The following is a 22645-nucleotide window of genomic DNA, read 5'->3' as shown; positions in this document are numbered from 1 at the left end:
ATTTGGAGTGTGCCACTAGTGATAAAATCATGGCTCCCAGCCCCCAACCAGTGTATCCGGTGGAGGTTCCAAAGGAGGTTTGGGCCAAGGTTGCTCTTGATATTATGGTTCCCATGGATGTTCTAGGAGACGATTGTAGGTTTGTTGTACTGGTAGACTATACTTCTAGGTGGATTGAGGCAACTGCCCTGGAAACAGTGACTGCGGAGAAAGTAGTGGATTTTTTTAATAGAGTGTTTGACAGAGAAGGAGTTCCTGCTGGGATTGTAACTGACAATGGAGTGCAGTTAGTGTCTAGCCATATGCAACAGTTTCTGAAGGACATGGGTATACGGCATCACAGGGTCTCCTTGTACAATCCCGTGGCCAACGGTCTCGTGGAAAGGATGAACAGATTTGTTAAGGGAGCGATTCAGCTAGCGGTAGCTAATGGTCTATCTTGGAGGAGTGTGGTCTGAGAGGGGCTCAAGGCATATAGGTACACCCCTTCTGCCTTGACGGGTTGTTCTCCATTTGAACTTATGCGAGGAAGGAAGCCGGGTACTAAGTTGAGGGTGCCTGCGTTGGGTGGGGGTATCCATTCAGGAGTGAATATGCAGGAGGTCTTCGAACGGGTACAAAGGAAACAGGAGGTGCTCAAAGAGCGGTATGGGAGCAGGAAACCTTTGGCGGTGGTGGTAGGAGATCAGGTCCAGATTAAGAATCCAAGACATGTTGCGAAGGGCACCAATGCATACATGCAACCATGTATGGTTGTAAAGGCGGGACGAGGATATGTTAAATTGGATGATGGGTCTAGATGGAATAAAAGGTACGTGGCGATTGTGGAGAAAGAGCGTGTTGGAAATAAGTGCGAAGTGACCAATGATGATGTGTTTTCTTCTGAACCTGTGAGTGGTGAGATTGGCACGGGTCCTGGTAAGCATGGGCCTGGAGCAAGCGGAATAGTGCAAACGGAGAGTATTGATAATGTGCCAAGCGGATGTACCGGTTGTGAAGGTTTGGAATTACCTCCTTCCGTCTGTGAGACTGACGGTGGGCGGCAGAGCAATCACCCGGTGCGGGAGAGAAGAATGCCTGCTAAGCATAATGACTTCGTTATAGGAGCTGTTGGTTAGTTTTTCTGCCCCCTTCTTTCCCCTTGTGTGGTATGGGTGAGGGTGTTTATGTGGTGGTGTAAGTTGTGCTACCTGTATGAATGGTGACCGAATGTGGGGGCGTAGTGCATGACTGGAGTCTTGGGTATGTGTCCATATTTGTGTTGGGTATCTTATTGGGGGGGGGGGAGACGTGTTACTATGTGAGCGGAGGTCTTACCTGGAATGCTCACTTAACATTCTATCCTTGCTCACGTGCCTCTCTGTTTACTTGTGGAGCAGGTTCCACATTCCATGTATTAGCAGTTGGTTGGAGTTTGTTGGAGAGTCCTGCTGGGCTTTGCTGCAATAAAGCTACTACTCCAACTATCCAGTGTCCTCATTATTACACATGGCTTTTCATTTAACATGACGAATTACATATGCTATATTACAGCATCACATTTAATCATAGCTGGGAGTACTGTTTGTCATTTAACGTGGGAAACACGTTGTCATTTAATGGTTTAATTACCCTGTAGCATGGCTGGGTATGTGGTGTGGGAAATGGTATTGCGCGTCATTGATCAGGAGAAAGGTTCTGCAGATCATATAGCATTGCCTTTCATTCAATGGGAGTGCTTCCCTGGTGTAATTTAACGGCAGAGGCATCTAATGGGAAGGTATGTAATTCCGAGTTAAGAGGTGGAAGGATGAGCTAGAGTGTTAAGTGCAGTCACGCAGTGAAACCGACGCTTTGGGTGAGGTTGCTACATAGCGCTAAAAGGTCAGTAAAGATTGGTGCGGTGTTGCAATGGTTGTTGCAGAAGGATAGATACTGAGGGAATGTGTTTCCTGCGTTTCCTCCTGGCAGCTGTACAAGATAAGGTAAATAGCAATAGTTCATAGGCTTTTATTTGGCGCTGTGGCGGTTGCCTGGCTAGAGGGATGGGTCGGCATACGACCAAGAGAGGGGATTTAGCTATCATGGATGGTACAACTGTTTATGGATAGTTCTGGCTTGTTTGGGGTAGGAGCTGGTATGCAGAGCAAGGGGTGTTGTCCACGCCCTCCCTCCCAGGAGTGTACAAGTACATACCTGTACAGCTTGCAATTTGAGTAACGAAGGGCCTATTATTGCAGTGTCGGTTGGACAAGGATTCACACTAGTGGCCTTCTCGTGTATCAGTGGGAACATGGGTTGGAAGGGGCTTCTCAGAGTGGTTGGTCAGGTGGGGAAGCATGGTTCTCATGGTAGCGAGGGCGGCCGATCAGAGGTCAGGCAGGACCATGGGCGGTAATATAAGGGTGTCCCGGTGGCCAGGGCCTGTACTCTAAGGTGGCTGAGGTTGTGGGTGGAGAGATTTCCCCTCTATATGGTTATGTGCATGAGCAGGCGGGGGGGCTCTGTATTAGGAGCCAATGATGGTGGTGCTTTACGGTAGCCACAGTATTGAGCTACAGAGTGGTGAACGAGATGGACCCTTAAGCTGTTGGGGAAGTGTTTCCTGATGCCCTGGTAGATTGATACTTACCCCTGGCAGCAGCTCTGCTGCATAGAGCCAGCCGGTTGTGATGTCACAATGGGAGATTGGCGGGGGTCTTCAGGCCAGCAGGGAGAACTGGGGGCCAGGAGATTGGGATATTTGAGTATCATTCCCAAGGGGCGCGGTGGGTGAGGGGCCACGCCCTTATGCTAGGGCATGGGCAAACTTTTGCATGTTCGATGCTTTGCACGCACTGACTGTGTTTTAGGGATGTCTATGTGCGTTCATTTTTGGGGACCGTGGGATAGGCGTTGGTGGGCGTGGGGGTGTTATGCTTGAGCTAAAACATGGCGCTGGTGCGCAGTGTATTCTGGGAGCACTCAGAGCCATAATGGATATTTACTTCATGCCGCAGTGAAAAGCTGTACTCATTTTGCTGAGAGCTAGATTTACTATGCTGAAGAAAACATGCTTTCCAAACCTGGTATGCAGTCAAGGACATTCTGCTAGGAAAGCTGGCTTTATGTCATGTCTTGTTATGAGTTATGGGACTGTTTTCCGTGGCGCTTGTTTTTAGAAGAGGGAAGCACTTTGCTCCTTGAGTTTACTGTCGGTTGACCCAGCTGGCAACCAACGGCTGTCCATCAATGCGCAAGTGCGTTGCCAGACGGTTCGAGAAATTACCACCCCTTTTTGAGGAGTGCATATGTGCGTAACCCCTTAATGGTCAGACGGGACCTCAGTCAGAGGGGGGACGCTTCCGTCCGGGCATACCTGTGGGCTGTTGTGCTCTCGGCCTGGCTGTCATCGGGGTCTTCCAGCCGCTTCTGGCAAGATGAGGGATTCAGTTACGCCCACGGTGATGTATTTTCTTTTGAATTCTCCGTTTCTTCTGTGATTTATTTCTACGTTATCACTTGTTGCTTCCAAGCTTTGAATAAATAGCCGTATAAGTGCTCTGTGTGTGGTTGCAAGTCATTGCGTCTACGTGCGTTTAAAGTATTGGCTCCGTAATTGCACTGGTGATTAATGACTGTCCGTACACTCTGGGCGAGCAATACAGGGGGGTAGTGGTGCGGACAAAGGGGTTCATTGTCCCAGGCTAGCAGAAGGTCTACCGGTTTGCTTTTCCTGGGTGCATGGATACCTGCCTTGGTCCCCCGTCCAGCCGGATACGAGTTCACAGTTGGAGTTTGCCAGGGGTGTCTGGGCCAGTAGGGACCACAGAGATCAGATACTTGTCACCTGGCAGCGGTCCCATTCCTGGAACCAGCCAGTTGTGTGGTCACATTATTGTGGAGAGGGGGCCACACCCTTTGTCTAGGTGCTAAGGGGGCAAAGGGTTGCGAGGTGTAGCACACATTTGGGACTTCTTGTGGATGTTTGTTCTCTGGGTGGTCTTGGTAGGGACCACAGCGTTGGATCCTGGGTGGACACGACTGTGGGGCAACGATTGGGGATGCTGCCCCATGTTGGTGGATGGCCAGGGGAATGGGGGTGGTTGCCCCGGTGGGGGCTTCCACAGCTTCACGTCTGGTACCATCAGAATTGATGGGGGGGGGGGGGGGGAGGGTCTAGTTGGTGTGTCAAGCAGTATGTATTAACTTGTCTCGACTTTTACCGCTCAGATGCACCTTTTATAAGGGGAGTGACCCCCGGACATCCTTGCTCTGGAGGTTGGGCCACAGTACACATGGAGGTCAAATATGTAGGACGTGGTTGAGTGGCATCGGGGAGAGGCAATAGCTGTGTGCAGCACGAGATGTCTGAAGAGGAAAACATCCCGGTTGGACAGGAGTGCACAAGCGCATCCCGGTTGACTTCTGCCAAAGGCACCTGTAGGAAACCGGCAGCAACTGTATATGGATGAACGATCAAATGTGGAAAACTGTGAGGTGACATTTTGACAGTTGCACGCACTGGTTCTATGGGCGCTTCTGTGGCATCAAGGTGAGGTATTATCAGAGGGCCGCACTCAATGACAGGGGAGGAGGGTGTTGTGGTGGGTGGCCCAGTGGGTAAGGAGTGGGCAAGCCAGGCTCCAGCTGGCTACGGCCAAATGTCGGGATCCATCGTGACGTTTAAAGGTTGTACAATGGGATGGATGTCATGGCGACAGTGGGCGGGGGAGAGGGACCGACTGGTAGGTCAGTGTCCCTGTGGCTGATGTTGGGGCCCATTGCAATGAATTCAGTTATGGGTCATTGTAAGGGAGATTTCTTGCCGATGTAGGTTGAGATCCAAGGTTCTGCACAGAACGGCGATATAATGCAAGGCGCTCACTGTGCGGTCCTCACCGGTAAGTGCAGGGTGGTGGGTGGGGTCTGGTCGGTTTACAGGATTCACTCATTTCCCTCTGGTCCGTTCCCAGACTCTAAGGGGGGATGGCCACAGCCACTTCCCAATGCTCAAGAATGTAACTAATGACATAACAGGTTCTATGATGTCATTCATGTACGCCTTAGTGTTGAAATTTTGTGATATAATAAATGAGCCCAAATGCCTTCCAAAGAATTTCAGTGTCTGGTTCCACTCATTGGTCCTGCTGCATGCGTCACCAACAAACTGCTTGGACACGGCCAGGTGAGCATCTTTCATTTTATTTGGAGTTGCCAAAAGAATAAAACAACGAGGGCTATGTAGGCTGAAATATCTCTTATAAAGAAACTAATGTTGTGGCCATGGAAGGAGGCATGAATCAGAACCATCTGGAACTATGTTTTATTAATACTACATAAAGTGCAGTCTCTTACTGTAATTGTTTATTTGTAAAGCGCTTATACACAAGTGAAGTGCTTCAAAGCGCTTCAAGGTGGGAAGGAAACAAGGGAATACAGAGTCATTCTTAGGCCTTGAAGTTTCCAAATGATCTAGCAAAAATGACTACTAGTGCAAGTGCATGACAAGAAGGGAGGCGGGAAAGGGAGAAAAACATACAATCCTTAAACTACCGTACTAGGCCAACGATGTTTCAGATAGCGCAAGTGTGTGACAGAGTGAGGTGATAAGGGGGGGCATGGGGGGGAAGGAGACTAACCTACAGAAACAAAAAACTAACGCACTAGGCCTGGTGAACTAGGCCTGGTGCATTCTAGGTAAAGTAAGTGCACAGACAGGAAGTGAAAGGGAGGAGGGAGGGAACAAGCGCTCCCAGTCTAGCTGTGTCCTGGGGTTACCCTTCTCATGGAATGAATTCCAGAAGTACAGTAGTGGTGAGTAGAGTGCAGAGGCCTCGGGGCAAGTGCGAGGACTGGCAGGGAAGCCCGAGACCTGTGTGGCTCTAGAGGTGCACTAGGCGATCAGTCAATAAACAGAGGGGAGTTAGGGAGGAAGGAAATAGGCAAGAATAGAGAAGGGAGTTAACAAGGGAGAGAGAAAGAGGAAGCGAAGAGGAAGGTCTTGAGGAGATCAGGCTCGAGACAGAGAGAGGCAGGGAGGTTGTTCCAAAGGGAATCACCTGCAGAGGATAAAGATCTACCCTCAAATCTCGGTTTTGAAAATCGGCTCACCCGCAGAGAGTTGGAAGAGGACGAACGGAGGGCTCTAGAAGGAGAGTATTTAGCCAGAGAGAGTTGTAGATAGTGCGGGCCCCGGCCCCAGAAAGCTGTGTGACCTATGCAGAGGGTCTTGAACTTGATCCTTGCAGCCACAGGGAGCCAATGGAGGGATTTCAGCGCCATAGAGATGCAGTCCCTGGGCTTGAGGCCAAGGATAAGTCTTGCGGTTCTGTTCTGGATGCATTGTAGAGGTCGGAGAGTAGAAGTAGGAAGATTGAGAAAGAGGCTGTTGCAGTAGTCCAGTCTAGAAAGAACCAGGGCTCTGGAGACAGTGAGCCTCTGGGGGAAGTGAGGAAAGGTAGAATACCTCTGAGGAGGTGCAGCTAGTTGTGGGGCTTTTTTAGAGATGTCCGAGATGTGAGGGAAGGAGAGAGTGGAGTCGAAGATAACCCCTAGATTTTTTGCCTCACTAGTGGGTGAGAGCGCAGGGCAAAGGAAGGCCGGCCAGAGTGAAAGTGGGAAAGCGGGAGCAATGAGACCATTGAGGACGATCTGTCTTGCTGGAATTGAGGCAGAGCTCATCTTACATGTTTTATTACTTCATTCAGATACATCTAACAGAGTTGGCTCTTGGACAACAGTTCTGCCAATTTAAGTGACAGGTTTTTAGGTGAGTGAGCAGAACCACTGTGTTGCAAGACCTCTCATCCGTTCCACATGGCCTTCAGCTACACCGTTGCTAGGTGTTGCAGGCACTGTAGTAGTTATCGGGCCCAACCATCACAGGCAGAGCTGATAAAAGTGCAAGATCTTCAGTGGGAGCCTAACAAAAAGTAGCAAATACTGAAGAAATAAGCACAGAATAGATCAGTGATCTCTGATCATAGCATTTCTGGCAAGTATAAACAAGCATTGGCAACGCCAACAGTTTGAACTGTTGTGTTGGCATGTGAAAGGCACTTGCCAGACTCAGCCGTAGTGATATTTACTGGCCATTGATTGGAGCAGGGGCAAAATGGTGCGAGTACCTGGGTCACTAATAGCAGCGCTTCGCAAATGCCTGCAAAACTGTTGGCTTTGCCAATACTTGTTTTTAACAAGACTCCAGTGAAAGGCACGGAGAGTTTTTATAAAGCGAGTGTCTGACGGCAACCAGGTTAAGACATTTTTATTACACCATTAGCGGGTTTACAACTCTAATCAAGTCATTAACTCTCAGAAGACCCATTTGAAAAAACACTGGCAGGCACTTTGAGTGCAAGGTTTTATGGGAAGACTTGGTTAAAGCAAGCTCAAAGAGTTGCCATGAGGAGGTGTTTTGGGTGGGAGGGGCCTGAACTGGGTGGGAATGGCCATAGAGATTAGCATGGCCATGGGCAGTCATTGGGTGGGCAAATAACAAAACACCTAGAAGCAGCATTTCCCTCCGTCCTCATATGCTCTTTCGTCCCATCTGTACTCGAATGCACTAGTTTCGACTTCTAGGTGGCTCTGCCACCTAATAGCCCAAACTAAAAAGAAAGAGAAAAGCATGTGGTATGGAGAGCACCTTCATAGGTATTGCAAGTTCCTTATTATGCTGTTGGTGGTGCAATAAGAGTAAACTATTTTAAAGGCTCCAGTCCCTTGTGCCATCTGGGGTCTTTCTCAAAAAGAGGAATCAGCGGCTCTGTCCGTTCGATTTATTACAGACTACATAGAAAAGGCAAAGGCGAGGACTTGTAAAACAGGAACTAGAAAGTTAGACTTGCGAGAAAACTGAATTACACAGTAAAACACCATCACAAAAGGACATTAAGCATTTGTATTAGGAAAAGAACAAAAACGTTTAATTTTTCAATTAAAGCTTTCAAAAAAGGAAAACATGTGGAAAGAGTGCCGAACGCCGTCATGTGCTCAAACACATTTGCGTTAGCATGAGCTGGATGTTTGAGTTAGCTTTCACTATATACCTTTAATAACAGGGACACCATCTCTGTCCGACACTATCACAGCATGGAGACCTTCAACACTGTGGAAAACCAAAAGGTATTACATTAGACACAGAAAATAAGGTACAGTAGACATTTCAGAGGTAAGGAGAAAGATCAAATATATAAAGGGGTGCCCAGAGAAGCCACCCACGCGAGATTAAAATGAAAAGGGATACATCACAGTTTCTTGCATAGGACCATCTGAGACTCAAAACAAAATCTGCAAAAAGTGAAAAAAGGAAGAAAACTGCTTTGTTGTCCAAAAAGAATGGAAAAGCCTACAATTGGCTCTAAGACATCTAAGATTGAAGAAGGCACTCAAAGTAGAAATATTGAAGCAAGGTTTTCATGAAGAACTTTGGCCTACTTCACCCACTTATCCTGTATTTTGTAACATGTGACTGTTTCATTAGTATTTGGAAAATTATTTTATACCACTAGAATGGTCTTTGTTCCATGCCACTCCCCCAACGTCCAACCCCAAGGCCCTTTTCTTCCTGCTGCCTTGAAGCAACTGGTTATGCATTTGGTAAATTACAAATCAAAATAAACATGCAGGGTTGCAACAGTCCTGTGCATGAAAATATGTGGCATATACCAGAAACGTGTTTGTGGGAAACCAGTCATGTTTTAAAATAAATACAAAAGATAGGTGGGAGTGTCAGTCACCAAGACAGAACATAATTTGGGAGGTCCATTGGAGTAAGGGAGGCTAATGCATGCCTCCACAAACCTCCAGAACCAGTACCTCCCAAGTCCATAGGGGCTGTGTTGTGCAGGCCGGGATTTCGGACCTCTGGAGACCAAGGAGCAGCAGCACTCCCCGTCCATGACCACGTAGGCTGAGGAGGTGGTGCTGTAGATGATGAAGCCGATCAGTTCTGTGCTACCGGAAAATGTACGCCCTGGTTCAAATTATCGTCTGATACTTAAGGCAGGAAACGCGAGTCGGTTTTAATTGTTACTTTAGGTGTCTAGGAATTTAAATAAGGCTTCAATGGTATAAAACAGAAAACGTGTATTTCACTGAATCTATGCAATAATTTTAAAGGCGACCAGAAAATGTTTCCAGGTAAACTCCAAAAGGAGACAAGAGTATGGAGAAGGCAACATTTAACTCCCAGCCGAAGCTGGAGCCTTTAATGGAGTGATAATTACCCAGCAAGCCCCTAAGAAATCCTCCATCAACGAAGAGGAAAGGAGCACGTTCATGTTTCTTCTTTTAACAAGATATTTCAACTGTCATAGATGGCCTTAATGATCGCCGAACTTTATTAATTGGTTCAAGGGCGTTTATTGTCTGTATTGCAAGAAATTCACGATGTTGCAGTATTTCAAGCAATTCAAGGTGTTGATGGCAGCAGGCTGAACGGTGGCACACTAACTCTCATCCCTCTCTAGTCTCCCGTAGGTGTCCCACAGCCCTAGACCAGGCTTCCATATACCCCAGGTTGTCCACTAGAGATGGGTAACATCTACTATCTAAAGTTCCATCTATGGGCGCGGGCCTCAAGGCAAGCACATTATCAATCAGGCCCCAGAGCTTCTAGGCGTGCCTTAACCTAACAATACCCCCAGGTATCTCATCAAGTACTGGTGCTTTGGGGATGCCAATGTCCAGCCATTCAGGTCCAGCCTCTCCCTCAGAATCGCCCTGATCTTACGACTCCCTCAATTCTTCCCCCGCTCACATCCTGTCTCACTCACTCACTCGGATGACCTTCCCGCTGTCTCGCTCTTCGATCCATCTGCTGTTCACAACCTCTCTGCTCTTTCTTCGCTCCTATCCTCCCTCTCTCCTCACCCTCTCCTGTATTCCCTCCTCTCCACTCTACTCTACTCTACTCTCCATCCTACCCTACTGTTCGCCCCTGTGGTTTGTTTTTCTCTCTTACCTGAGGGAGGGTACAATAATAGGATTATTACCTCAGGCCAGAGATGGACCCCAGTTGAACCATCTCACCATCCCAGTCCCGCTGTTCTGGTGAGGTGCTGAACAACTTGCAAATAAATAGCTGTTAATGCAGGAGAAGGGCCACACCACCGAGTTCCAGATCTTCATAAGGCACAGTACACCGCAGGGGAGTTTAGGTGCCCTTACAGGCTTTTAAACAAAACCTGGCAACATATACTCTTCCTTCGAACCAATACTTGCCCCAAACTATTGACTCATTCTGTGGTTGGCACTGCATTAATAGGAGTATAGGACACCCCTCGTACAACCCCACTTCATATTAACCCTGAGCAGGTATACAATCTCTCCACCTCAGGCATTACATCCACACATCACAACCTCCCACTACACCACACATGTATACCTATTTAAACTAACCTCGGCAGTTGCAGTCTGTCCTTATTAATAAAGACTCTTAATAAAGTCTCGACCTCTCAGTCCTATAAATGGAATATTCACACAGTACCTTATTGCAGCATCACTGCTGCGTTGCCCCATTCCAAATCTGGTGAAACCCCCGCTCTGCCGCAGGCCTTCGGGCCATGCTTTGGGAGCCCAGAGTCCCTATCGAGCTGTTGCCGCTCTGCTTTCCTCTGTGGTGGTGGTCTTGCTTCCAGTGGTGGTGGTTTCTAGTTTCGTTGGTGCTCTGGCAGCGCTAAATGTTCATCACGGTTTATGAGCTCATCCAGGCAGCGTTGAAGTTAATATTTCCTCCGTAGTGGTGGTTTTGCTCTGGTGGGGAAAGCCCTCGGTGGACTCCGCCCACCTGGGCAGTGGCAGCACCCAGATGACACACATCACGCTGAGCCCTGGTTGATAAGCGGCCTGGGACTGTGGTATATTCAGGCCTGCCTGGACTGGCGCCCCGGGCAGGACGCTGCCTCCCAGACCACGCTTGCTTCTTGTGAACTACTCCACACACGCCGTTCGTGTTTTCCTTATCCCAGGCCGCACCGCACACGCGGCTTCAGGCTTACACCGGGCTGTAGCTGGCAGATGCAGCCCAGGTCAAACCCCTCAGGAGGCCACTCAAGGTTGCGGCCCACCAGGAAACACAACTATGCCTGGTCTGTCTGCTTTTCTGACTTTTTCCTGTTGCACTTCAGCTTCTCATTCTTTGTCCTTGGGCTCCTTCTTTCAACAGACACTTCCCAACGTTTCTTACTTTCTCCAGAACATTCTCCATGTAAGTTTATTGTTGTGGGCAGGGGAGCCCTTCACATTGTCCCACAGTCCAGTGTTTCCCCATCGTGGGAAACTTAGCACATCCAGGTAACTCCAATGTCGAGCACATACAAAGTTAATAAAGCCGTTATGAAAACAAACTCCTGTGTCCTGTTACTTTCTCTCACTATATGTATAACCCCCTAACTGACAGGGCCCATTTGGGATGGGGTCACACTACACTCGCTTGAACTCTATACCCAGGGATATGGTGTCCTCTTCACCCCTCGCTGACTAATCTTCTCTCCCTTTTCCCTCTCCCCTTTACTCTACTCTCCACTCTTTAACCCTCTTCATCGTTCTTGAGCTACACATATGTGCCCAAATCTTAAAATAACTCTTCCCCTTCCGATCTCTCAACTATCCCCTTCCTGCTTCACGCCGCCTTCACCACTACTCCCATCACCACCTTGCACGCTCTCCACACCCTCCTACCATACACTATTGCACACTCTCAATCACCCCTCAAGCGCCCTTCTACGCTCCATTCCCTCTCTCTAGCTTTCATGCTCTCCTTCTCACTCTAGACACCCCATATTCTCACACTACATTACATACAACTGGTGCCACGCTCTCGCACAAACAAGATCTCACCTGTACTTTGCCAGCAACTCCTCAGCACTCTGCTCCTCAACCATACTATCCATACTCTGCACTACAGTACTTCCCCTTTTATATTGCTCTTTACATTGTTATGACTCCCACCCCCTTCCATTGGTTCCAGTGCTAAGCTGAATCTGTGGGCCAATTTTTGCCAGTCTTTTCCCAGGTCCTGTGCTACACAGGTATAAGGCTTTAATAAACACTCTAAACTTCACCCATGTTTCAAGATCTGTTGGCAGGGAAGCAGCCAGGTGATCAGGCTGCCAACTGTTCATGTGGCTTCCTTCCCAAGCTGGGGAATTTTGTTGCCAGGTTAGTTTTGGGAGGATTTCTGTGTCTCTTGTTCCCCTGCAGTCTCCCCTCACTCCCAGTGGGTTTTCTGCTGCTCTACCATTTGGAATTAGAAGGTCGGGTGTTTGGTGTCGTCTCTGTCTGACAACAATAATTCCAGTCTGTTCCATTCCTGTCTGTGATTCCATTTCCCCGACTCCGATCCAGGTTTTCTTAGTTTCTCCCAGCTGCACTGTGGGAAACAATACTGGGAGGCATCATGAGACAGAAGGCGACACTGACAGTACCAGGCAAAGCACAGCACATTTAAGGACTGTACACCCTCCTCCCAACTCCCATTTCCCACCTCTGGTACAGGGCTAGCTCTAGTTTCAGCCAAGGTAGCACCCTATTCCAGTTACTCCCAACCCCCCTCTCCCCGACAGGATCAGGCTACTGACCCCGACACACAACCTCATGAACTCATACAGAGGAATAACGGAGACCTAATTCATCCAAAATGTGTTAGCAAGGGGAAATACTGTGCAGGAAGCATATTGCCATGTTGAGATACTTGCCAAATCACCAGATGGAAAGGATTGTGCATTTTACTGAAATACCTTTGAATAGTTGTGCTACCCTTTTTAGTGCGCTGAACCAAAATGCATCCCATGAACACGTTCAAGTAACCATAAGAATTCAGGAGCAAGTATGACAATTTAAGGGAAGCTGGGTTGTAACCAGGAATCCTTCCCCAGTTCATGCTGAGCAATGATTGTGCACTTTGAGAGGGGTGGGATTCATTACTGACATGGACAAGAGGTTGAGTACCGGAGATGCTACACTGACAATGGGACATGTCAAGATCTTTGTGCACCGTTTTCAGATTCTGGACTACATGCACCAATATGAGCACTGAAGGAAAGACATGGACTAATATTCTGCTCCAGTTCCTTGCAAAGTCCTCAATCACCAGCTTCTGCGGCCCCACTCCAGATTCAAGTGTGCGGCGAACCTCACTTGGGGTTGACCATAGACTCAAACAAATGCATTTCTGACATTCCCCGACAGGAAGAATAGCAAAACTACTGTGGTCTAGTCCAACTGCCAATCGTGAACGTCTGAGATCTGATTAGACCAGGTACCAACATGTTTTGAACATTGCTGCTACCATAAGCTGCTTGGTAGACCAATTCCACAAATCTTGAGCTTCCCTTTTATAACTTTTGTGACCTGGTACCTAAACATGTGTTGCTCTAGAACATGGTTAGCATGTTACATGTCTGCACCAGAATGTGCGTTTATGAGCTGCAGCAGAACTGGCAAAAGGGTGAATCCACCACTGTTTAGCTCCAGCAAATTGTTGGGTAAACTCTTTGAGGGGATTTGTTCCTCCGATGTATTCCATATCTATGACAGGTAATCACCACAACTGTGCTGCTTCGGAAACTTTTTTCGGCATCTGCGTCCTGCATCGATGACGTCGATGTGCCGGCGTCAAGGACCTCCTCCGACGTCCGACGTCATCCGATGTGATAAGTAGGACACACGACGCCCGTAGCCTCAGTTCAGTTTTTTACGCGAACGTGTTGCTTCGTGAATCTCGGTTACGCCTCGACTCTTTGGAGTTCTGATCTTCTCGGTTCTTCGAACCTGTTCGTTTTTGTGAGAAAATCCTTCGTGAGAAGAGCCCTTCTACTTAGTCTTCGACCCCGTGTCCGGGCTTCAAGAAGTGCGGGGAGTGTGGGTCCAAGATGTCGGTGACGGACTCGCACGACGCCTGCCTCTGGTGCATCGGGGAGGCCCACGACACGGATGACTGTATCGACTGCCAGTCGCTCACGTCCAAAGCCTTACGGGAACGTAAGAAGAAGTTGTCGATAGGTCGGGTGTCCAAGCCCCGGAAGTCGAAGTCTGCGGGGCTTTCGACGGATGATTCGAGAGGAGACTCTCCGCGTCGTCGTCGGAAGTCTCGTGGGTCTCCTTCTAGGAGTCGGTCTCGCCACTCCTCGGCCTCTTCGAGGCATTCTCAGAAGCGCTGACAGCGGTCGTCTTCTAGGTCCTCTTCTGAGGACTCTGCCAGGAAAGTCGCTTACCCCACCAGCCGTGTGACGCCGGAGGAATGGGCTTCCTTCGGGAAGAAAATGCTGGCGATTCTTGAGTCGCAGGGTACTAAGCCGTCCGCGCCCCCGAGTGGGGTCGGCCGTGAAAGGTCGAGAGACACCGCTCGCAAGAGTGGTCGGCACGAGTCACGGGAGAGGTCCCGTTCGGACAAGGGGACTCGTTCTCGACGTGCCCATTCCAGGTCCTGGTCCTCGACGCGCTCGAGACCGTGTGCACCTGTGATGTCTTCGAGGAAGACATCGACGCCTGAGGCGTCGAGGGCGTCGACAGGCTTTCCCGAGGCTCCGGCTCCGAGGAAGTCGTCGAAGCTCAGAGCTCCAGCTTCGAGGACTGTGTCGACGCAGTCGATGCTGGCGGCGCTGCATCTGACGTCGATTTACTCGACGTCGACGCCGATCCTATCGGCGCCGATGCCTGTTCTCTCAACGCCGGCGCTGTTTCACTCGACGCCCTTCGAGGCCGGGGTGTCGGAGGTACCCCGTGGCAGGGGGGAACCCCCTAGAAAGTCTCTGGCTAAGAGCAAGCACTCGAGTGCCTTCTTTTCACCACCTGGAATATATTTCGGAGGTGGATGAGGATTCTGATGGCCTGGTTCCTAGTCAGGTTCCAGATGAGATGGTCTCGGGCCATAGCCAATTTGACAATTTGAGGCAGTCACTGCATGATGCCAGTGGACTGGACACCTCTCCGTAGGTGGAGTTTTGTAGGCCTGAGCCTGGCTCTCATGCCGATTCCTCGTACCGGTGCCTTATGGCTAGGGTCTCCGAGTACTTGGGATGGTCTGCTCCCCCAGGGGAGTTTGTGCAGGATGATCTCGCGGACATCCTTGATGTTGGTCCCCCAACTGACCTGGTACTGCCGTTTCATATGGCTCTACAGAGAAGGGTGGCGGCGGCTTGGACTGCTCAGGAGAGTCTCCCGGCGGTGGGCAGGTGCTTGTCGCGAAAATACCGTCCAGCCAGTAGCGACCCCTGCTACCTGACCAGGCACCCCACTCCGGAGAGTTTGGTGGTGCAGACGGCCATGGTCCCGGCAAAGCAGGCGTCGTATCCTACCATCCCTCCTGATAGGGACGGCAAACATTTTGATGGCTGGGCGAAGAAAGTGCTTTCTTCAGGTGGTATGGCGCTTCAGGCGGCCAACTCCATATGTGCCTTGTCTCGTTTCACACACACTCTGTGGAACTGTGTTGCGTTAGAGGCTGAACATCTTCCCGAAGGGGACGAACGGGATGGTTTCCTTGCTATGGTCCAGGATGGTAAGGATGCCATGTGCGAGTCCGTTCAGTCGGGTTTGGACATGGCTGAATCCGTCAGCAGGTCCATGGCGGTGAGCACCGTGATACGCAGGTTTGCGTGGTTGCGGAAGTCGGGGTTTGCTCCTGATGTGCAATCCCAGCTACTCAATATGCCCTTTGACGGTGAACACCTTTTTGGCAGCAAGGCTGACGAGAGCCTTGAGAGGTTGCAGACCTCTAAAGCTGCAGCCAAATTGTTGGGTGCTGCAGTCAGGCAACCTCAGCTTTTTCGTCCTAGGGGACAGCAATGGAGGGGTGGTTCCTTTCGTTATTACTCCTCCTTTGGTAAAGCGAGAGGAGCTGGCAGTCAAAGAGGCCAATGCAGGGGTACCAGAGGTGGACGACAGGGTACCTGTGGTGCCAAGGCCGCTCGGGCAGTTGCCTCTTTGCCTTCAGGTAGCGCCGCAGCTGCTACCACTCAGTCATGAGGCCATGTCCCATGGTTCGCCGGTTGGGGGAAGGCTGGCGCAGCATCTTGTAGAGTGGCGTGTCATTACTTCAGATGTGTGGGTTCTGAGGATCATAACCCACGGCTACTGTCTTCCCTTTCGGCAGAGGCCTCACGACAAACCACCAGGGAACCTCTCTTTGAAGAGTCCGGATCCGCTCCGTGCGCAGGAAATTCAAGCCCTGCTGGAGAAAGGCGCCATAGAACTGGTGCCTGTAGCGGAGAGGAACAAGGGATGGTATTCCCCTTATTTTTTGGTTTCGAAGAAAGACTGGGGATTGAGACCCATCATGGACTTGCGCGGTCTGAACAAACTCCTCAGGAAGGACAAGTTCAAGATGGTTACTCTCTCTCAAGTCCTCCAGGCCCTTCAGCTTCAGGACTGGTTGGTGTCTCTCGACCTCAAGGATGCTTACTTCCATGTGCCGATCCATCCCAAGCACAAGAAGTACCCGAGGTTCGCGGTTGGCGACTCGCACTTTCAGTTTCGGGTCCTGCCGTTCGGATTGACCTCCGCCCCGAGGGTTTTCACCAAGCTCATGGTGGTGGTGGCAGCGCACCTCAGGCAAGGGGGGGATTCACGTCTACCCCTACCTGGACGATTGGTTGATCAGGGCGCGCTCTCCTGAGCAGGTCCTGGATCATCTGTCAGTCACCTGCCACTCCCTTCACAGGCTGGGCTTCTCCCTCAATTTAAAGAAGTCCCCTTTGACGCCAACACAGCGGCTCCAGTCTATCGGAGCAGTGCTCGACACTTCCCTGGGGCAGTGTTTTCCTCCCCAGGTGAGGGCTCTTCACATTCAGCAGATGGTGCACAAGTTTCAGCATGCCCAGACGCTCCCAGCGTTCGAGTTCTTGAGGTTGCTCGGCCTCATGGCATCCTGCATTCTTCTGGTGCCAGAGGCTCGCCTGCGGATGAGATCTTTGCAGTGGACACTCAAGATGCAATGGTCGCAGTCCTCCGGCAGGATGTCGGACCCGGTTCAGGTGTCGCCCTCGGTCGCCCAGGACCTTCTGTGGTGGGCCGTCGAAGGCAACTTGATGAAGGGGGCTCCGTTTTGGCTTCCCTGGCCGGAGGTGACGATCGTGACGGATGCATCCCTCACGGGATGGGGAGCTCATGCCAACGAGCTGACAGTCAGCGGTCGTTGGTCTCCGTCGGAGTCCAGACTCCATAACAATCTGTTGGAGCTGAGGGCCGTCAGGCTAGCCCTGAAGGCTTTTCTGCCGACTGTGCGAGGAAAGAATGTCCTGATCCTGACGGACAACACAGTGGCCATGCACTACCTCAACAAAAAGGGGGGGGCAGGGTCACTTCCTCTGTGCAGGGAGGCGATGCAGCTCGAGTTCTGGGCCATCCAGCAGGAAGTTTCAATCTCGGCAGTTCATCTGGCGGGAGACAAAAACGTGACGGCGGACGCTCTGAGCAGGCAGAGCATGATCTCTCACGAGTGGGAGTTGGCTCAGGAGATTCTCCTGGAGATCTTCGCCCTTTGGGGGACCCCTCAAGTGGATCTCTTCGCCTCCAGTGTCAACCGGATGTGCGAGAGGTTCTGCTCGCGGGAATTTCCTCCAAAAGGAGCCTTAGGAGACGCGTTCGTGGTGGAGTGGTCATTCCCACTGCTGTACGCGTTTCCTCCAGTCCCCGTCATCCCGCAAGTGCTGCGGAGGTTACGGAAGTTCGTTTCCCGGATGATCCTCATTGCTCCGGCGTGGGCTCGGAGAACATGGTACCCGGACCTTCTCGACTTGTCCATCTGCCCTCCACGTCGTCTTCCCTACCGTTACGATCTGCTCTCACGGGAGGGGGGTCAGGTTCTCCATCCAGAGGTCAGATCCCTCAACCTTCACGCTTGGCTTCTGAAAGGTTGAGGTATAAGGATTGGGACCTCCCTGAAGACGTGATGGAGGTGTTGCTCTCGGCCCGACGGCCAGCAACAAAGTCTGTGTACCGTTGGCGTAAATTCTGCGACTGGTGCAGAGTTCAGAATGTGGATCCTTTTGCCTGTGACATCCCCATGGTTCTGTCCTTTTTACTTTCTTTGGCCCACAGGGGCTTGCAAGTGGGTACCATTAAAGGTTACCTGGCAGCGCTGCCCATCTTTAAGCGCTCGTCTGAAGAGTATTCCTACTTTAAAATCCCTTTAATTTCACAGTTTCTGAAAGGGCTCACTAATGTGTTCCCTCCGTCACCTTTCCTGGTGCCCGGTTGGGATTTGAACCTTGTTCTCAGGTTTCTAACGGGTGCTCCCTTTGAGCCTTTGCACTCTTGTCCTTTGAGACTGTTGACTCTTAAAACTGTATTTTTAGTTGCGGTCACTTCCGCTCGCAGAGTGAGCGAGTTACAGGCACTTTCAGCTAAGCCTCCCTTCACGGTTTTCCATAAGGACAGGGTTGTCCTTAGAGTCCGTCCTTCTTTTCTTCGGAAGGTAGTGACGGAATTTCATTTGGCCCAGAAGGTTGTTCTTCCGGCATTCTATCCTCCTCCGCATCCTGGTAAGGAAGTGGAGAGGCTCCATAGGCTTGATCCTAGGAGAGCTTTAAGCTTTTATGTTTCACGCATTTCCCGGGTCAGAGTGGACGATCAACTCTTTATTGGTTACGCTGGAAAGCGTTTGGGACAAGCTGTGACGAAACAGACTTTGTCTCGCTGGATTATTTTGGCCATCTCGGAGTGTTACCGCTTGGCGGGTAAGGACCCACCGGCTGGCTTGCGGGCCCATTCTACCAGGGGTATGGCTGCATCTACTGCCCTGCAGAGGGGTGTTCCTATTTGCAACATCTGTGATGCAGCCACCTGGGCTTCAGTACATACATTTGTACGTCACTATTCCCTCGATTCCATCCGAGGACAGGATCTGGCCTTTGGCAAGGCGGTCTTTTGCTCTGCTATTTGATTGGCAATTCTAAATTTTAATTCTAAATTCTTTCCCTCCTCCTTGCTCTGGTACTGCTTTGGGAGTCTGTCAGATATGGAATACGTCGGAGGACCCAATCCGCTCGAAGAACAAGTTACTTTCTTACCTGGTAACATTCTTTTCGATGGGATGGTCTGACGACGTATTCCATATCACTCCCTCCCTACCTTCCCTGCTGCAGAATTTCTTATGCGATTGCAGCTCACGTTCCGCAAGGCTTTGCGTCTGACTGGCAGTAGACTAATGTCACACGTTCTGGGGGAAAAAACTACAACTGAGGCTACGGGCGTGTGCGTCCTACTTATCACATCGGATGACGTCGGACGAGGTCCTCGACGACGGCGCAGTGACGTCATCGACGCAGGAAAAAGTTTCCGAAGCAGCACAGCTGTGGTGATTACCCGTCATAGATATGGAATACGTCGTCGGACCATCCCATCGAAAGAACGTTACCAGATAAGAAAGTAACTTGTTCTTCTTTGTCTGACTAAAGGCCTCTTGGTCAAAAGGGTGCGTGCCCGAGTTCCTCAACCTTCCAAGGACAGGTCTGACCAGGTAGATATCTGGTTGCAGTTTGAGAGGCATGCCCATAGTGCAATTTAAGATTTTCATGCACCACATCAGGGGCAGACGCATTGCACCCAGACTTGCACCAACTGCAGTGGTATTTGCTCCTGTACTGCTCATCTTCAGTCTGAATTAGGATACAAGACGATGTGAGACTCTTATACATAGCCAATTAGTCATTATGCAAACAATTGAGATTCTGCAGTCAACATGGTTCTGTTTCTTGGGGTGTCCAGAACAGTTCCCAAAAACGGTATGATGTTCTTCGGTTACAGGGGAGAATTGTCTTGATCACCAGGCCCAATCATTTGAAAAGGCAAGGCACTAGCTAGCAGCCTTAAATAGCCATTCCTAGCTCACGTCCCTGAACAGCTGCATGTCTCAATATGGGTATAATTGAAGGCCCTCTATGCACAACCACCACAGCCAGGAATGACGATAGTTCCTGTGGAATGGGACTTGAAAATAGATCCTGCATGGCAAGAGAAAGTAGGAAATGCTCAGGCTAAATTTGAGGAATATTTGCAAGCACCATATTCTGAAGTTTCAACATGATTGGCTTGCGGATCGCATATCCATAAATGGTTGCATGCCTTTTGTGTTTTTATTTTCTATCAAATAGTAATGGAGAAGACAAAACCTTGCCCTGGTTATCTTGGAACTCCCTTCATGTTTTTGCTGGCCATTTCAGGGGCCTCCTTAGTTTAGAAAATACGTGGGTGTAGCTTTGCGTTACTGATCTCTGTGCTAGCAGTGTTGTCGTTATTCAAGCTCCAAGTTATGTCTAACGAATATTCAGCAGAACTCATCAGTATGAAGTAATATTCCCCAACTTCGAGGCAAAGTGGGATTTTCGGCCACCTGTGAGAAACCTGAAGGTGTCTCACCCACTAGTCCCCAGAGATCTATCATCCGAGTGGCCAGGAGCCCCTTCCTTATAACACCTTTTCCCCATCCTACCATGTAGGAGATTTATAATCTCTACCACCCTCCCTCCCCCTTTTCCGACACAAACACTCTTACACCGTAACAGACAATGGACTAACACCAGAGCCGTTTAACTGACATGTCCCAACACAAGGGTCAGGCAGAGTCACGCAATTGACAATCGCACACACCCGACAGCCCTTTACCTTCCCCACAGGGATACAAGGTGGAGCACGAGAGCACACGAGCAAGGCCAAACGCACGAGGAAACCGATAGCGAACAGAACTGTGTTGAGCCCAAGGTTGCAAGTGGCAGCATTAGATGAACGCAAGAACATGAGAGCAAAGAACTTGCATGTGTTTGAACTTTTGGGGAAGTCAGAGAAGGGCCAGCTGCAGAGTTGTCCGCCGCCGCAAGAGTGCTCATTCAAAGGACTCTCGCAGGCCCCTTTTGCATTGAAACTGCAAGTACCAGAAGGCTCTAGGAAAGGGCGGTGTCAGGTGTCGGAGTGGTCCTACAATGGTCATGTCAAATCCTTTGTACACTCGAAAGTCTCTGACCCATTGCTAAGAGAAAGCTAAGGGAAGTGAATCCAGCATTGTGAGAAAGTAAAGTGAACTGTATATTTGGCAAATGTGCATTCGGGTGAGGGATGCCCGAGAGTTGGGGTGAAGAATAATACACCCGTGAACATTGTGTAGAAAAAAGTGAACCCGGTTGAGGGTTTGAGGGTTGTCGGCAAGGGTGGGGGGGAGAGGGGTCGTTGTTTAAAGAGATATTAAGGCTCTTGAATATTGAAAGCTGCATTTGAAAGGTTGAAGTGAATCCGACGGAGGGAGGCCCAAGTTGCAAGAAGGATCTGAGCCGGGCGGAGGGAGATCCAAGGGGCGAAGAGCATTACCGAAATAACTTTCGTTTGTTTGTTGTTTTGATCCATCAGGCCATCTAAGGCAAGAGACTTTGCAGAGAAGAGACTTGGCCTCTGAAGGTTCTGGCATCGTTGAATTGGAATTGTGAGCCTCGTGCTGGAGAGGCCCAGGAGTGTGCTGTGCTCAGAAGTCCCGCCTTATCCCGTGGGGAAGGGAGACCCAGCCATGCCATCCTGACTTATTTTGTGAACACTACTTTCTTTTCTGGTGAACAATATCCCACACTCTTTTATGTAACTTAGTGGTAGGGATTGGCAATAGTTTTAGTATAGGCACTTTATTTGACAAGACGCCACCAGGACTGCCTTATTATTATTTGATGGTCGTAGCTTGCTCCCTTCTTAGATTTAGGTTTAGATTAGGCATTTATCTCACCCAGCATGAAGTTCAATAAACACCCTTGAACTGTGATCACTTATGTCTGTCTTTACTGTTGCCACCATGAGTTCCTTACATACCGCATGGTGGGGGTTGAGGGGCCTCCCTCAGAGAATAAACAGGCTGATTTTGCTGCACAGTTCTCTCGTCTCTGCCAATATCTGCATCTTTTTTGGATATTACATTGCCGATACCTGCAGTGCCGTTGTGTCTGGTACGAATTCCTGAGTTTCCAGATAGAGAATAGAGAGATCTCCAGATCCTTCCCCTCCACCTTGAAAGGAGTATAGGGAGCACTACTACATCGACCCCAAACTCTGAGCCATCTCAGTATATGTGTGAACACCTATTATTAGGCACATACAAATATTGATTCCACTGTGGGGCCGTGTTCATAATAGCTTATTTATAAATCAGAATAAAGAGGTACGGGTATCCCTACCAGATATCCCGTAGAGTATTCCTGGCATGGTGATCTAAAACAACAGATATTGTGAAAATAGCTAGTTCAAAGGAGGTGGTAAAAAAACAAATGGTGTATACAACGCTTACAACATATAGTGAGAAAGTTATAAATCAACAACAGTTAATGTGTGTAAAAAATATACAGCATTTAGATTTCCATAGAGAGATTTTAGCACAATGCTTTGAGTAGGGTCCTAGTATTGCATAGAAATAGATAGGGTATCCAAGTGTAACACAGGAAAACACAGTGAAAGAAAATAATTTGTGAGTTTGTAAAACAAATGAGTAGGTACACCACTTATTCTGTGGTTGACACTCAATGTTAGTCTCCTGAATTGGACACTTCTATAATCAGAAGTTTGTTCGCCTAGGTTTGAGTGCCTAAAATAAAAGATATGAATATCAAACTCCATTTTCCTAGGTTAGGGTCTGCCAACGTGTTAGTAACATCAAAATTATCTTTTAGAGGGTTGTCTCGAGTGGTTCGGAGAGATCCTTGATCTGTCA

At 49.5% G+C, this 22645-nt stretch overlaps 1 protein-coding gene across 5 annotated transcripts in view; it reads right to left on the bottom strand.

Moving 5' to 3' along the window:
• Positions 1-22645, bottom strand: part of LAMTOR3 (late endosomal/lysosomal adaptor, MAPK and MTOR activator 3) — a 342388-nt gene that overhangs the window by 130016 nt on the left and 189727 nt on the right. For all 5 annotated transcript variants that reach the window (XM_069630717.1, XM_069630714.1, XM_069630718.1 and 2 more), the window contains one exon: positions 8013-8071. In XM_069630717.1, the coding sequence (XP_069486818.1) occupies positions 8013-8071 (59 nt within the window). The remainder of the gene's footprint in view (positions 1-8012; positions 8072-22645) is intronic.

Source organism: Ambystoma mexicanum, chromosome 6q (genome assembly GCF_040938575.1).
Source record: "Ambystoma mexicanum isolate Mex_15411 chromosome 6q, UKY_AmexF1_1, whole genome shotgun sequence".
Lineage (NCBI taxonomy): Eukaryota > Metazoa > Chordata > Amphibia > Caudata > Ambystomatidae > Ambystoma > Ambystoma mexicanum.
The sequence above is the reverse complement of the archived record's forward strand: the minus strand, read 5'-3'. Positions and strand labels throughout refer to the sequence as shown.